The sequence below is a fragment of the Arvicola amphibius genome, chromosome 7, assembly GCF_903992535.2.
Source record: "Arvicola amphibius chromosome 7, mArvAmp1.2, whole genome shotgun sequence".
NCBI classification, from domain to species: domain Eukaryota; kingdom Metazoa; phylum Chordata; class Mammalia; order Rodentia; family Cricetidae; genus Arvicola; species Arvicola amphibius.
The window spans coordinates 132,335,178-132,352,820 of record NC_052053.1 but is presented as its reverse complement, the minus strand read 5'-3'; the positions used below and the strand labels follow the sequence as shown (position 1 = coordinate 132,352,820).

General features: G+C 39.6%; 1 protein-coding gene across 1 annotated transcript in view; it reads left to right on the top strand.

Annotated features, from left to right (window-relative positions):
- The window catches only part of Etv1 (ETS variant transcription factor 1), a 92,319-nt gene that overhangs the window by 53,579 nt on the left and 21,097 nt on the right, over window positions 1-17,643 (top strand). The window contains exon 8 of the mRNA XM_038336442.1: window positions 3,371-3,618. Coding sequence (XP_038192370.1) covers window positions 3,371-3,618 — 248 coding nt within the window. The remainder of the gene's footprint in view (window positions 1-3,370; window positions 3,619-17,643) is intronic.

Below are 17,643 nucleotides of genomic sequence, written 5' to 3'. Positions count from 1 at the left end.
ACGAGTGAGGGGGCTGTGGTAGAAAATCACTGACTGGTAGAGACGAAATCCATCTTATCAATACAATACTGGGGAACTACTGTCTTAGTAAGTGATTTAGAACGCATGGTCCCGCTCACCAGCTAAGTTCCTATTCCTCCCTCTACCCCCTACCCCTATAACCAGTGTTGTCCTGGAAAATCTTTAACAATAGTCTCCCCGTGGGAGAAAAAGACTTTATCTGAAGTGTGCCCTGAGTTGGTGGCAAAATGTGGCTGCGTGTGTGACTATCTCTAAGAGAACCCTGAATCTGAACTGAGAAGAAATGCACATCACACTCCATTGTGCGGCGTGTGTAGCCTGCATTTGTCCAAGACCACAAGGAGGAGGAAGAGGAGGAGGAGGAGGAGGAGGAGGAGGAGGAGGAGGAGGAGGAGGAGGAGGAGGAGGAGGAGGAGGAGGAGGAGGAGGAGGAGGAAATCATTAGGGGATTCAGAGAGCACAGTTTCTATTGCCTTTCTGTTTTCAATCTGCCTTTTAATTGAAAAGTTGTATAATTAAATTCTTAATATAGGATTACATAAACAATCAGACTCCCCGAAATGCCAAGCATTATACACGAGCTACAACCATAGCTGGAGGAGAAACATCACTGTGAAAATCGTTGGTCGAAAGGACACCTGGATAACAGAGGAAGCAGGTGTGCCACAGGCAAATCTGGGTACATAGAGGCGCACTTTACGTCCCAGCCACAAATCCAGTCCCTCCTAGCTTTAAAGGAATAGGATGAAATCCTATTTTTCCCAATGAAACTGAGTCATATCTTCTACCTTTGCTCCCATCACCCAGTTCTGCCACGCTTTAGCAACTGAATGCCACCTATTGTCTTTCCCTTCTCACCCCATAGACTTGAGGCTTATTTAGAGTAGAATGTTGCCTGCTTCTGTGTAAACAGTTTTGAAAATACCGACGGAAAGAATGCCTATTGCAGGGTGGGCCATTAAACAGAAGCACATTGCGCAGGACCAGAAAGAAAAAGCAGGGGCAATAAAACACTCTCAGGGTTGCTTTCCTTCACTTCTGCAGCCTTTCCCTAATTTTTCACACACATACCCCCCATCCCGTCCCCAACCCGCAATTCAAATGAGCACTGGATTATGGGTTATGTCGTGTGCCTTCCGCGCAGGCGCAGGTTGGCTATTTCTAAGGCAAGGTGACTGCTGAGTAAGTGGTGTGCTTGTTTTTAGATGACCTAACTGGAGATGCTTTAGCCAAATCCATTTTGGTATCTCTACTTGAAGTCAAGTACTTGAGACTGAGAACAGCCGGCCCGGAACTACAGGAGGGAAGCTCGGGGTCTTTTCCCACTGCCCTCCGACTGAGTTTTGAGGATCGCACCAGCTGGCCAGTCCCAGGAAAATCTCTGAAACCTTATGTTTCTGATGAGGATTTCTTAGAGGGCTCGGGCCAACAAATGGCAGTCCCTTGGTTATAAATGGCAAATTTGCTGTGGGAACAGATCCCTCCCCCAGATAGCCACCCCCAGCCCCGGCACCCCACCTCACTCTGGGAACAGTTTGTGGCCAGCTGGCCTGGGCTCCACTTCCTTCCCTCGGCCTCCCGGCACACCTCAGGCCAGCCCATTGGCACTTTGTCTTGAACCCGCTGTGCAAGAGACCTGTCTATTTTCCTCAGCGGTGCCCCAAATGCCTACCTGGATCCTTTTACCCACGGGTGCATTAGCATACTGTCCTCGGCCACCAAACTCTTTTGTCCATTGCTTTCCCTTTCCCATTGGTCAGTGGCTAACCAGAATGACACCGAGACCATGCATCTTGCAGGGCAGCTTGTCACTGCCACGTAAGTGGCCTCCAGCAAGAAGAAGTACAAATCAGGTTGACTCGTAAAAGCAAATGACTTGCTTCCTTACAAAGCTTTCAGCGCAGGCATTATTAGTTTCCTTTTAAGGCTTCACAAGTGAGCCAGCTTCTTATTTTATCTTCAAGTTACAATTTTCTGATTCACTCCTTGACAGTTCTTAATGATAATTTCTGTTTCTTTTTTTGGCTAATGAAATAAGCAAGAGAAGGGAAATGAATGCAGTGCCAGCCAGCCTAGCTGTTTCACAATATCCGAGTTTCTAAGTTTATTTTGTGCAGGTGTAAGTGGAATTTCCACACTTTCCATGGAAGCCCACTGGTACACCCAGAGTTAAGCCCTGGCATGGAGTATGCTTCGAAATGCTAAAGCAATCGCTTTGCCATGCCTTGGCGTTTTAGCTTATTTTCATTTAACATTGCTGAAATTAAATGCTAACTTTTAAAATTAAAGGCTTAGGAATGTTTTAGTTGGGGAAGGTTAATAGGCTAATATTTGCTTATGGATATGTTTTATAGGTTATTTTTTAAGAACTCCTGGAGCATTTTTAAAGCACTTTTAAATCTTTAATTAGTCCACATCTTTGTGGTGGGTCAATGAAATTACAGATGAGATACACAGAACAGAACAATTATGTGATTAGCCAATCGTTACCAAGAATGAAGGAGCATGGGCCTCACTTGTATTCTTGGCCTAGACCCCAAGCTTCCTGACACTCTCCCAGCCTTCCTGGCTGACCCCAGACCTGCGCATCCTCTTTATAACAGTATCATCATCTTCTGTGGCCGACTGTGTACATATGCTTAGTGTTCAATGAACTCAATAGTTTGGAGCTCATGAAAGCAGGTGTGTGTCCTGTGGTGCTGTTTGACAGGACAGAGGTAGTCTTTAGAAAAAGAAACATAAACCCCAGAATGCCAAAATTTGCTACAAGAACATGTGGTTAATTTAGACACTGCTGAAGAATTTAAGGGCATGCTGATTTTGAGAAGATTCGTCTTCTCATGCTCCATGCATTACTGATGGCTGTGGAAGTAAAGCCAGTAAGTAGGTTTTCGTCTGGCTGCTGATTAGTTTGGTGATAGACTCTAAAGAGAAAGAATGCCATTTGAGATCACATCCTGTTGTTCCTGCTTTTTCTTGTATGTAAGTATTTGAGAAACTTTTCTTCCAGAAGTTATGTAAATGATCCAATTAGCTTAAAATTGGTCATTTTAGCTGTTAGGGCTCATATTTATTCAAAACAGTTCATTGTTCTCCAGCTACTGGCAGTACACCTTTAATTGCATCATCTGCTGAAGTGTTTGCATTGGATGGATTAAAAGGGGAGCACACGTCATCATGCGATTTAAAAAATCATAGCACTACTGTTCTAAGAAGGAGAATTCTCAGGTTCATTAGATCTGTGCACATTAGGCCGGTTGGTATTAAACTCCTACAGTTAGGCATCATATCCGTCCTTTAAAGCAGTTTTGTGTTACCATCTCATCTGAAACACTCCTCTCTTCTCCAGGTTTCGTCGCCAGCTTTCTGAACCCTGTAATTCTTTTCCTCCTCTGCCGACATTGCCAAGGGAAGGGCGTCCTATGTACCAACGCCAGATGTCTGAGCCAAACATCCCCTTCCCACCACAAGGCTTTAAGCAGGAGTACCATGACCCAGTCTATGAACACAACACCATGGTTGGAGGTGCAGCCAGCCAAAGCTTCCCCCCTCCTTTGATGATCAAACAGGAACCCAGAGATTTTGCATATGATTCAGGTAGGCCTATCCTCTGATAGAACTATATGTAAATCATCTTCTATCCTCCCTTGTTGATTTGATTAGTGTCGTCAGACTGGGCGGCTTCTGACCATTGATTTGTAAGTGGCATCTTTCTGATTTTTATCCCATATGGTTATCAAATGATTTAGTCATGTGACGGTGATCAAAATCATGTCTGAAAATGAAACCAGTTCAAAGAGAGTGCAATGTATAAAATGACACATACTCAACCTAGAGTAACAAATTATAATTTCCTTCTTAGTCCTGTGTTTTTATTTTTGCTTTTATATGTTAGTGTTATTTAGAAACAATGCTTACAAAGTAATAGTCCTTTATGGTGGCATTTATACTTGGTAACTTACAAAAATTGTTGGGGTTAATACTTCAGTGGACCTAAAGTAAGAATTCTTACCTAGAAAGGAAACATTTAAGAAAAGCAGATTTAAGCTTCTTTCATAGAGTTTAGCTTTGTCTCAGAGAGCTAGAAAATTCTACATATCATCTTTCAGAGGAAAGTGGTCATCCTGAAATTAAAAGAAGCTTAAAATTGATTTTAAATGTTACTCCCAAATTTGACCAACATTTAGTTTTAAAACTCAGTTACCAAAACTTATCTCTATTGAGTTTTTCCTGCTATCCATCTCTGAAATTAGGACATAAGCTTTTTATATTTTTAGGTATTTGAAAGAACATGTGAAGTAAAGGGTAATTTTTATAAGGAGGACATGACACACCTGTAAATTTTTATTACTAACATTATTGTAGCTGTTAGATGTGGAGATACTTGAGTATGCTGCATTTTCCTTCCACCTGGATGCAAGGGTATGGACATCCTTTATGAACGAACTATTGCACCTCTGCTAATAACTGCTCAGTTCTGCTCAGGGGGACAGAAAACTGCTTCCAGGTTTTAAGTTGAATAAATATGAATGTCCCTCAGAGTGTAACACAAGGCAACCCTGTGAATTAGAGGTTCTCCCTCAGCCTCTATCCTCAAAGGACAGGAAGATAAAGAGCCGAGGGCACTGGCCACTCTAAAGCATGCTCAGCATTCTGAAAAACAAAGTAATTTCCCAACAACACTGAGTTGCCTGTCCAAGTGACCCTCCTAGGTCTTGAGTAGATTCATCCAAGTCTTGGTTTCTCGAGGGCAGAGCATCTGTTTGGGACCCCACCTAGGTCCAGAGGTTCTCCCAGGGTTGGATGGTTAAGAGGGCAAAGGATCAGAATGAGAAGGTTCCTTAAGTCTGTATGTCAAGCCTTCTAGGTCTGGGGAAACATTAGGTTGAGGGATAGTAGGAAGGTGGGTGGGTTAGTCTCAGTAGAAACATTGGTGGCTCCATTCTATTCCAGAACTAAGAGGCTTTATTGATAGCTAAATTTGATCTGGACTTTTGGATTGTTTTCCAGATATATTTTCAAAGAAGAGAAAATAATAGATATCTATTTTGTATGGTTTACAATTTAGAAAAATAGTCTGTTGAGTGAGGGCGGGCATCTTGGGAACTTGAAATTCTTCCTAGTGATTTGAGTTTAGAAACGGTTCACATCTGCCAGTGAATCTCCATAATTAAATACTTTGCAAGCCAATGGACTTTACTGTAGGTAGGAAACATTTTCTCTCCGTGAATATCAAATTCTCTTAACTGCTATTAAGCTTATCTCTAACTGTATTTCATTTGCTGCAGTACAGTTGAATTCATCACTGAATTTTTTAAAAGTACAGATGGAAATTATATAAATTAGCTCAAATAGCCAATCAATGGGACTTGTGCAATATGTTGAAAATTTTGTGGTTTTGTTATGTGTTTTTAAATCTATAGTGCCCAAAATGAGAATCATCAAACCTTCTGTGATTCGTTCCACATGTGTCTCCTTATGTTTATATTACAAACACATGTATGCATAGGGTGACATTGATCATTTACACTATATGAACCAAGCAGGAAGGAATTTAAGGATTCTAATGAATCAAAACTTTAATGGGTGGGTCTGTAAGAGACAGCAGCATCACCTGTGGGTCAAATATGGATGCTAGTTGGCCACTGTGTGTGCCTCACAAGAACAGTGTTTGCCCCTCATAGGTTCCACATCAGTTCCAGCATCCTGTCATAACTGTGGGTGTCTCTCCTAGGTATGCCTTGTTTCTTGCCATTGGCTTATAAAATGCTACTTAACATCTGAGAAGCCATTAATTTTATGCTACCCCCAGTTACATTTTAAATCGACACAGTTATACAACATTTCTTAATTCTAATTTCAGTTCTGCCTGTAAGGTTCAACTTTATTTGAATATTTACACAATAAAGATTGGGCTGTTGAGTGTAATTTAAAAGAAAGCACTATAGGATATGATTTAGAAGAAAATCACTAATCTGTTGGTATCAAAGTGCATTTTGCTGGTATGAAGTTGATCCATTGTGTATGTCGTATGTTGCAACCAACAGGGGTGATCTCTGGATATTCTGTTTGTTGTCATTAGCCCATTCATCTTTCCCAAGAGCACATTAAACAACCCTTTAGGAACTCTAATGTATTTATCATTGAATCTCTCTTTTTCATATTGGGCTTAATCCAGTAGCACATCAGGAAACACATCACATGGGATTTTCAAACAACACAAGCAGTGAGGTTTTCTCAGCAAGTAAACTGGAATTTGTGATAGAAAGTTTCCCCTTCAGAGGAATTCTAGGGTACTTTGTTGGTTAATTCAATGTACTATAAATGTTGTGACAATAAAAGATGTCTTCAAAGAGAAAAGACAGCATGATTGTGCTCTAATAAAACCTGACATTAATTATGACATGGGAAATGGAAGGTCTATTAGTTATAATTATAATTACAGGAATGCAATTTCAACTGCCGAATATTTAAGATAAAAATTCAAAATATTATGTTATTAGAGGAGAAATCTTTATTCAAGGGATGAGAGGGGGGACAATCTTGGATCAGAAGACAGGGAAAAGAACTAGCTATTCAAGGAGCCAGTTTGTTAGGCAGTTACACCATGGTACTGTGTTCGGAAGCTAACACAATGTTGACTCTGCTGATTTGTTCCTGTCCTCTAGCCAGTTAGTGCTGTGTAGAGCACCATACAGATTTTTATTAGTCAGTTGCCCTCTAAAATTCAGTGTATGCGCAGCTCATTGGCCGAGCTAGGACGTGTGGAGTGCCCCGTCTGGAGCATGTAAAGCATTTACCTTAGGCAGTGTCCCACTTGTATGAGCTCCTTTGCCTGTGTTTAACCTTAGAAGGCCAATGGTACAGGTACTTTATTATTCACTGTCTATTTATATTTTTGTGATGGTTTTGCTATGTAACTCCAGTTGGCCTGTTTCTCACTGTGTTGACAAAGTAAACCTTGGAGTTTTCAGAATCTCTCCTGCTCAGCCTCTGCACTTGCTACTCTTGGTGCATGACTACCAAACCTAGATATACAGCAAATGTATACAGATATACATCCACTTATGTATATAACCTCTGCAGAAGCATTGGTTCCATCCTAAACCAGGGCATATATAAGAATTTTATTTGTAGTTCTTAGCTTACTGCTCAACCCATGGTCTTTCATTGTATTTGTTCAGAATAAAGGGGAGTGTGCCACAGATTTTTGCATGTACTATTATATTTTTCCTCCTTCTGGATTAAGAATCTGTACAGCTGAAGGCTCTCTATGAGGTCCAGGGGCTCAAATAGCATCAAATGCTTTCAGCTTTTGGCGGCGAGCTTCCCTAATTTAGGGAAGAGTGTAGCTCACATGGGCCTGTGGTCAAATTTTGTTTCAATTTTAGGTGCTCACTGCTTTGAGGGAACAAATTGTCAGGCCTCAAACCCTGTACAAGATTAGATTACTCTTTTTGTTCCTTTTTATTTCTAGCAAATTTCTTTCAAACTTCCTGTTTCCTTTTGAGACCGGTCCTCACGGTGTAGCTCTACCTTGTTTGGAGTTCACTATGTAGACCTAGCAGTCAGTGAATTTACGGATATCTCTGTTCAGATTGCTAGGATTAAAGGCACACGCCACCTTGCCTAGCTCTTCAAACATTTTTACCAACTGAGTTTCTCAGTGGCTGGAGAGATGGCTCAGCTGTTCAGAGTGCTCTGGCAGAGAACCTGAATTTGATTCCTAGCACCTACGTGACAGTTCACAATTGTCTGTAGCTCCAGTTCTAGGGGACCTAAGGTTGGTTGCTGAGCGCTGTTGTTACCAGGTGCACATGTGGTAAATGTACAAACATGGAGGCAAATCCTCCTACACATGAAATACAAACAAGTCTTGAAGAAAAATAACTGAGTTTATCAAAGAGGTGGTTCTTTATAAAGTTCTTCTGGCAAAAGTTCAATAATAATTAGAAGAAAGAGAAGCAAATGGACAGCCCACTAGCTACAAGTCCATTGTATGAGATGGGTTCTCTTACCAGACTTCACACTTTCATTAGAAAATCCTGATGTGTGATGCATACCCTTAAACCAGAGCAGAAGACTCGCAACTTCCATCAGCTGTGTTCACTTTACTTGCGGAAGCTTGTGAGGTACTGCGGCACCTAAAACAGATGCAAGGAAGCTCTTAGCAGAATTGCACGTCCCTCTTTTCACTCTTCATTGCAAAGCATTGTTCAGTCCATCCATTTTTCACATTGGCAACCTCTCATTTCTCTACATGGATTTCTTTTATCACCCTAGAAAAATGTAAAGACTTAGATTTTCTGTCATTAGCTAGTAAAAATATGATATGTAGGCAGAGAAATGGGAAAATAAATACTTCCAAAATATTTACCTCATGTTAAATATGTTAAAACTAAAGTATGTTTTAACTAGAATTTCTACTGTCAGAGGTGATGGATATGTCTGCTATTCCCATGGGCCTTGGTCAACACTTTAATAAGAGTTCTGAGTTCTTTTCAGTTTCAGAAGTGCATCTAGTGGAATATTCCAATATTATAAGTACTGTTCTTTGTTTTTCCGTTTTGGGGGACCATGATCCTAAACATCTAGATCAGTGGTCCTCGACCTTCCTAATGCTATGACCTTTACTACAGTTCCTCATCGTGTGGTGAACCCCCCAACCATAAAATTATTTTTCGTTGCTAGTTCAAAACATAACAGTTTCCTTTTTACTGTTCTGAATAGACCTGTTGAACTCTTCAGAAAAAATTATAGAGCACCTTCATGGATGACGAAATCATACTTCTTAATACATTTAGAAAATATACATAAAACATGTTTAATATGTTTAACTTTCATAGCAGTGTTACTTAAGAGTAGTACACTCTTATAGTTTGTCTGTCTTTGTGGTCATGTGACTGAGAAGGACCTGTAGTAAACTACCACTGCCCAAGTGTGGAAATGACCAGACTTCAAATTTTGAATTGCAGCTTCTACTGAATGCATACTGCTCTTGTGCCATCACCAAGTTAAAGTTAAGTAGGAGGCTATCTGCATTTCAGTACCAGAACAGAATCTAAATCACCAATCAACAAGGAAATATTTTAATATCCATCCTCAAATTGTTGCTAGGCTATATTCCATGGGCTGTTCAGTCAGGTTTTGAATGTATTGAGTCATAGAGGTTATATAGCATATTAAATTATTAAAATATATGAGATAATGTTGGCACTGGTGGCACATGCCTCTAATTCCAGCACTCTGGAGGCAAAGGCAAGCACAACTTCATGTGTTTGAGACCAGCTTGGTCTATAAAAGAAATCTCAGGCCAACAAAGGATACATAGTGAGATCCTGTCTTTTAAACAAACACCACATAAAATGGCTTATATTTATCTGCCTTATATTTATATTTATATTTATATTTATATTTATATTTATATTGATAGTGGTGCCTTATATGGTGGGTTACCACTCCTCTTCCCATGTGACTTCTTCAATTATTTAAATTTAGAGCATGCAAGATAAGGCTGTAATGTTTCCTAGCATTGATTTGCTGATGCTGGAGGTTGTTATTTAAATGCTGAACTGCCATCATGCCATGGTGGAAACAGATTTAAAACACCCTGCACTTTACTGCTTCTGACTTTCTCCTCTGAGCTCCCTGGGCATGGCATGCTTCCCCAGCTAACTGCCCAGGTGTGAACTAGGGGCCTGTTGATTGCAGCTATGTTCCCACGTGGCCTCAAGTCACCAGAGGATAGCTATGCTTTCTTCCCTCAATAGGCAAAGCCCAAGTTACAGATTGCACATAAAACCATGTAACACTGTTTGGGTTAGCACTGGCCCTTTCCAGTTCATCCCTGTGATTGCTTAGATTAGATAATTTTGAACATTGCCATTTTTGGTAATTTCTGTTATAACTACAATTATGGTTCCATGAACTCTGGCTTTTTGTACCTGAGATGTAACACTCCCACAGGCTGAGCTCTGGCCCTGATCCATATGAAATATTCTCACTTAAGGCCACATTTTATTTCATATAAGGATGTGGCTCATTTTTCCCTCTTTCTTAACTTTTAACATTGTTGCTTGAAGAAATGCAAGTTGAGAATCACTTGGGAATTTTAAAGAATGAGCTATTGACTCTGTGTGAGATGCTAACCTCCTATCTGTTTCTCTAGCATCCAAAGAGAATTTTCTCTCACTCATCCAGAGATTTGTGGACAAGCAGGATGATGTTTTAGGTACTTCAACTGTGAAAACTGACAGTGGTATTTATCTAATTGATCTCATTGTTATAATTGTTGTCAGGGGTCAGCCTCACCATTTGACTGCTTTTAATTGTCTACCTTCCTTATGTGGGTTTCTGGTTAAAATAGCAGTTCTGCCAAGCCAGGATACTGCTTTATGCTATCAGTTTTTCTAAGAAATGCTTCAGTATGCTTTAAATCTACAGTTACTGTAAGTGGCCTTGGCGAGTGATTTGATTTGAGAATTGAGACTACAGTCTGGATTTACTCTTTATGCATTAACACAGGTCAAATGGACAGGGACTGCATTTTAAGTCAGTAATGGAAGGCTGAAGGCTGTCTTAAACCAATCATATCAGTTTTGCCCATGACTGATTGATCCCTGGGGGCAGAGCCTTGTAAGCATTTCTCTTCCATGAATGGACTCCATAGAGCCTGGAGTTTCATTCATAAAATGGAGACTGAAAGGAAACACACACACATGCACACACACACACACACACACACACACACACACACACACACAGCCTGGCTCTCTGGAATGTCATTTATACAGAGCTGGAGGGTGTAGTGTTCCATCAGCTGCTGCTTTTGCCAGTTGACTGGAAGTAATGATTAATGCTCATTGGTCCTGCCTGTGTGTAACCTGACACTGCTTATGGCCTTCCAGAGTCCATAATGTATGGTGAAAGAGAAGACAACATTCTCAAATCAGAAACATAAACAGGAACTGGTGGGTCTGAATTCCATTCAAATATGTCATCTCAGCCCGACTGTGTTTGTCTAACTTGGATTTTACAGGCAGGAAAGGGGGAAGGGAAGGGATAATGTGCTTGTTAGTTGAACCAGCTTGGAAAAGGGGGTGGAGTACACTTTCATAGTGTGTAATTTATGGTTTCTTTTCAAGCAAAACAACCAGGACACTGGCTTTCAGTTGCTTACCCCAAGTGGGTGAAATGAGCCTGTAACTGTTCTTATAAGTGGAGCTGAGATTTGAAATTAAGTGAAACACTTTAAAGACCACTGACTGTCTCTCTGTGTCTAGCAAAGATGAACAAAAGAGGCAAAGAAATGATTACCTTCTTTTCAAAACTCTGTCATCTATCTATCTATCTATCTATCTATCTATCTATCTATCTATCTATCTATCTATCATCTATCTATCTCTCTGTATGTGTGCATGCGTGCATGCCTGTGCATGCTTATTGGAGTGAATATTTTTGGATTTTAAATATTCTTATAAAATATTTTGTCACTCAAGGAGTTTCATATTCAAATGCCAGTATGGAAGGGAAGAGGTAAGAGCTAGGCAAGAGGAGGAATGGGTTTCATAAATATTTCTTCTAGGTAGGATGCAAATAACTTGAAATATTTGTCAAACAATTTGTATTGGGTTAATCAGATGCTTACCATTTTCACTATGTGTGTGAATATCTCTATTTAATTGATTTTAATAGTGCCCATGACATTGTATAAGGTATTTCAAATACATAGAAAAATAACCACAAAGCAACCAGAGACTGAAAAGTCAGCAGTCCTATGATTGTGATGATTTCACAGACCTCTTTAACTCTGAGTTTTGAACTCTGACTCCTCTTTGTGTGTGAACCTTGATAATTTATTGCTTTATCTACATAATCTGCTTTTTATTTATGCCCAGCAATAAACAATAAAACCACCTAGCTGCTCTGACATTCAAAAAATACCAACTCCTGGACCTGATATCTGTTTATCATTTGTTTCAGATAGAGCAAACTTTGTGATTTCCTTTGGCTCTCAATTTACTTCTTTATAAGGGGAGGGTGGTGTTTTTGTAAAGATGAAATATGGTAAAGGCTCAGAAGTGCCTAACACAGTGGCTGACACATATGAAGGGCCCCACAATAATGCTGTCCACTCATTGGCGTGATTTTATCATGATTTCTGCCGATTCCTTCAAAGATTATGAGCCCTTTAACAAAGTGTCAAACTCATATTTAGGTTAGAGGATAAGACGAAGTATCTGAAATATTCTACTGAAGTCAACATATGCAAATCTAGTATGCTATGTCTGACCCAGTTCATGCTAGATTTCATTACTAGTTTCATTTTTGTTGGAGGCAAGCAGAACAAGTTATATGCATATTATATTACAGCAGAATAAGGTAAGAATCACAGGAAAGATGAAACCAAGTATACTTTCCTTTCAAATCACAGATTTCAACAGGAAACACATTAGGATAGACTGGGTGCCCAGCACTATATCCTCCACTGCAAAATGCTGCTGTGACAATGGGGTCAGCTAATGGCATTGGTTCTGTCTCAACTGCCAGGGCATGGTGATTCCTAATAGATATCCAAGGTCACGATAATGCCTGTACCTTCTGCTATTTGAACTTTATTTTTTATTCTAGTTTAATCAAAATCACCAGCTTGTGAAACGTATGGTATCCTTAGTTCAGAATGTCCATATACTGTTTAGGCCTGCTCATGTTTTGTGGGTGATACTGTCCACAATGTATCTCAGAAGCTTATGAGTGAGATTTTTGGTTTCAGAGGGGAAATTATGTGCTATTGTTTGTCACTATGCTGCCGTTATGTCTCAGAAATACTGAATCCACTTAACTGCATTACTTCCCTCTTTCTTTCCTGGTTCAACATAGTGTACATTTACTCTGTTTCCCTCCATTTGCTGAGAAATATCCCAAGTATGGAAGAAGCAATACCAAATTCATCACCCCCTTCTCAAAACTTAAGCCATGTCCAAATCCATAACTTTCTCTTTTCGGGTGTATTTATTTTATAATATGTGCATGGATGTTTTGTTTTTGTGTATGTTTGTGCACCACGTGTGTTGCCGGGTGCCCAGGGAGATCAGAAGCGGAAGCTGGGTCCCCTAAAATAGAATTATGGGAGTTGTGAGCCTCCATGTGCATACTGAGAATGGAACCTTGGTCCTCCAAAAGAACAAAATGTGCTCTTTAACTGTCCACCGAGACGTCCCTTCAGCCCTTCCACCACAGACCTCTGTGCCTGAGAACCAGTGGTTCATAGAACTTCTCTGTCTTAACTCCTTGTTTGTCATCTTTCTCATGAGAGTCTGACATACAATTGATGGAACTTATTTTGGACTTAATAACTTGCAGATTTCTCCAATATGGAGTACATTATGGGTACAAAAACATCTTTTCCATGACTTGTGTCTTTTAGGAAACTGTAAATGTAGTTTTTCTGATTAACTGGAACCAAGTGCACTCATGCGTCAAATGTAAAAACGGAGTTAAAGGGGAGCGTGGGTGTTTCTGTGTTTGTACTTATTCCCATCGTCATCACTCTTGTGTTGTTGATGCCCTAGACACCCCTTGGGTTTTCGCTATAACCTGTGAGATTAGGAGTGAGAGGAAGCCAACAAATCTAACCTAGTGAAGCCAGGACTCGAGGAGCTGAAGGGATTGAAAACAAAAATGTTCTAATATTTATCTTTTTTCTAACGTTGGTGTCATTACTTGTTAAAAGAGCTCATGCCAGGATTTATTTATTTATTTACTTATTTACTTACTTACTTACTTTTGGTGCTTAGTCTTAACCAACTACTTCCTGCGTTCTAAGCAAGCACTCTACCACTGTGTATATCCCCAGCTACATCAGGATTTAATACATACATTTTCAGAAGTTTGTTGAATAGTATTACTAACAAAAAGTGAGTAAATCTCCCAGGTTTGCATTATGCACGTGCGTGCATACACACACACACACACACACACACACACACACCCCTTACAAAGTACATGCTACTTTCAGATGCATGTTTTACAGAATCCATTATTTTGACTCTGTATATTTAGCATTTTAAAATTTCTTCCATTATCCAAATGTACTGAACACAGCTTAGCATGGTGGTTCATGCTCATGGTCCCAGTAATGGGTATAGTCAGTCAAAAACACAATGAGCCCTATCTTAAAAGTGAATGAACGAATGAACGAGTACCTCCATGTGGATTTTACTTAGTCCCATCGCTCCTACAAGGAGTCAAAGTGTACAGCCAGTCAACTTCTGCATTCTAATTCAAATGTAAGCAAAGGCACCATCTTGAGCTACTTTTCTACTTTCCTGGGATTTCTCATTTACCTTAAGACATTTGAAAGCTGAATTAAGTTATACATTGATTATTACTGCAGAAATCCAGCCAGGAGCATCAAATGAAGGAGAGACTTCCTTTTTAGATTATTATATGAGATAATCCTGGGTTTACACACTACTTGGTAACAAAGTAGTTTCAACAACCACTAAAAATACCCTAGCCAATCATGACTAATCTTTCCTCTCTGGGTCAGGCGTGGCTTTTGGAAGCTTACACAAATGATACCCTAAAGGGGAATTTTCATTTTGTACAACTGAGCAGCAAATATGCAAATCAAAGGAGTGCCTGGCATATTAGCTGTGCAAATTCAAAGCTGCATTTTGTGCTAAAACTTTTGGAAAACCTCACGTCATCACTGTGTTTTCCAGGCAGAGAGGGATGAAGCAGTGTTTTTTCTTAAGTTTCTTGCACATGTATCTTGATATGAAGTGATACTTTCTGAATCACACCCAAATCTGATTCCTTCAGTAGTGATCTCCCAAGAAGCCCAGCCCAAGCGGGCAGGTTGGAGACTCGTCAGTGCTTAGTTCTTGATTCCACCTCCATGCATGGAAGCCTGGAGAGGCCAGCAGCACTTCGCTGCTTTGAATTTTTACAGCCTATTAGATCAGCTTTCATCACCACAAGAGCTCATCTGTAACAAATTACAGGCGCTGTGATTTCTGTGCGTTGATTTGGTCAGCACTAATATCGAGTTTTAGAACGCTTTGATCCACAAGTTTCTACATCAATAAAAAACCCTTTGTCCTAAATTCAATTTACATAATCCAATTTATAGACTGACTTTTAAACTTCTTAAGCCAGTGTGATTTAAGAACAAACAACAGGGGCTAATATGGCAAAAAATATGAGGTTCAAAGATGGGTCCTCAAGTATTCAAAATATCTGGGGGAAATTCTGGCTTAATCATAAATTCATGACTGGTCATCAATATATTTTTAGATATCATCGATTAAGAGATAGATTTACACGGTCTACTCCAGAATAACTACACCAGTAAGCAACAAATCAACAAGTTCATGGAATTTAAGGACACAAAATAAATACATACAAGTAAATTATTGAAAGAGGTCTTAAATTCCTTCTGTCTGAATATGTTAGTGGAAATATGACATACAACTTATTCCATATGTGCCTCTTAGCTACAGTTTTAAAAGTATCAATAGCACTTCCGTTTAATAAGAGGAGAGGGTTGAGGATAGAGCCGTTAACTAACCTGCTGAAAGCCATACTCCTGTAAAATGGAAAACCTTAGAATTTGTGCCTGATAGGTGACAAAGTAGCTGTCAGCCATCACTGTGCTGTGCTGGTCATCCTAAAATTATAGCCAGAGGATACCAGATAGGATAGCGTATCCAGAGGACGTCTGTGCAGCCGTCCTGCACGCTTGCGATGGCCAAGCTGCAGTGGGCTGTCTGTCGCTTCCACAGGAAAGGGAAGTCTTCCTAGTGACACCTCCACTCCCCGACACCAGACACTGGCCTTTGAAGTTACTGCTTGGGTGAAGCCCAGCTTGGGTCTTCGCTGGCCATTTAGCAAAAGTTCAAATGGAATGCCAGATCTCACCAGTTGGACTTTTTTTTTTTTTTTTATTAGATAAGGTAGAAATGAAAGCAGCAGGCAATTTAATTAGCGGTAATTTTTCTGGGCAAGTCATTACTTTGATGAACTTCAGAGCAATGTTTACGGCCCCTAATTAACCATGTTAGTCGTTTGATTGAATAATCACTTTGGAAATGTTTCTACAATTTGATTAGAGTCTGACCCACTCTGATAGTCATAAATTAACTGATATCACTTTAGAATAACATGACTTTCATATTCTATGTGAATAAACCTCCTATCCCTTTCTTTTATTTAATTTTTTTCTGTTTTCTCTCCACTTTATAAATGACATCCATTTTAAGGGCAGACTGGATTTTAAAATGATAGCCAAGGCCTTGTTTTTAAAAACTAGTTGCTAATTTGATTTACTCTCATGTAATAAATGGCAGGAATTGGAAAAGCACAATTCTCTCCATAAATTGTTACCCATTGTCTTCCTAAGAATGTAAATCACATATTACTCTGTTGAAAACTGTAATGAAAATTCTGGCTTGAGTCTTATTATGTGCCACTGATATTTTAATAAACTTCAGAACAATCTATTTTAATTATTTAGAGAGACCTAGAATTTTCAAGGAACAATACAGTATAAGAACAACACTAGAGACATCAGCTGTTTTGCTCAATGCAGAATTAGACAAATTGTGCACAAAGGTCTCTGATGCTGTGTCTAGATTTCCAGGGCTACACTAATTTGACACCACAGTAGAACACTTTCTCTAAGTGTCCTTAAGCCTTGTATACTGAGTTCCTCAGAAATACTTGCGTTTCTCCCACCTTGGGATGGGAAGCGCATTTAGTCACACTTATATGTAATAAACGTCACCCTCTGCCTTTTCCTCCAGCAGCCTCCGAGCCCGCCAGCTGTTCTTACAGCCGTACTCCAGGTGTGCAGCAGTCAGTAAGAGTATTTTTGTGGCATGGTGTCAACATGGGTACAGCAAAATGCTTGCCTCCGAGCAGCTGTTACCCTGACTGCAGTCATTAACACTGTCCCTTCCAGGCCCAGCTGTTTTGAGGGACCTTCTGCCTGGCAATAAATCAGAACAACATTAAAAATTAATTTCAAGGGTCGCCATTTGTTTAAGGTTGGAATAAAGAGATTGGTGACTATTTGGCCTATTATCAATACTGTCAGGAAAGAATCTCTCTACCTTCATAGACTCAGAATTATGCACTATGTAATAAATTATTCCAATCATGTTATAGAAAAATGTGTGAATGCAAATTTTCCACTGTCTTCAGCACAAAGACTATGCCTTCTTATATACTTTTTTCTCAGATAAGTGCTAAATTTTATTTTTCTAGCAGTGGAAATTTTGCCTACGGCCGGGTTGTACTACTGAACTACATTCCCAGTCTCTTACATCCTTGGCTTTGTGTTTTTGTTGTTGTTGTTTTGTTTTTGTTTTTGAGAGACTGTCTCTGTGTAACACTGAATGATTTTAAATCTACAATCTTTCTTCCTCGAGCCTCTTGAATATTGGGATTACAGGCATGTGCCACCAAAACTATACTTTTAAAATGTTGTTAGAATTATGGCTTACTGTTGCAATGCTTTAGATTAGAACCATATGGGTTAAAATATTTTTATGTTAAAAATTGCTCATTTTTGTTGACATTAATCATTAGGCCAAAAAAAAATATCGCTTGTCATCA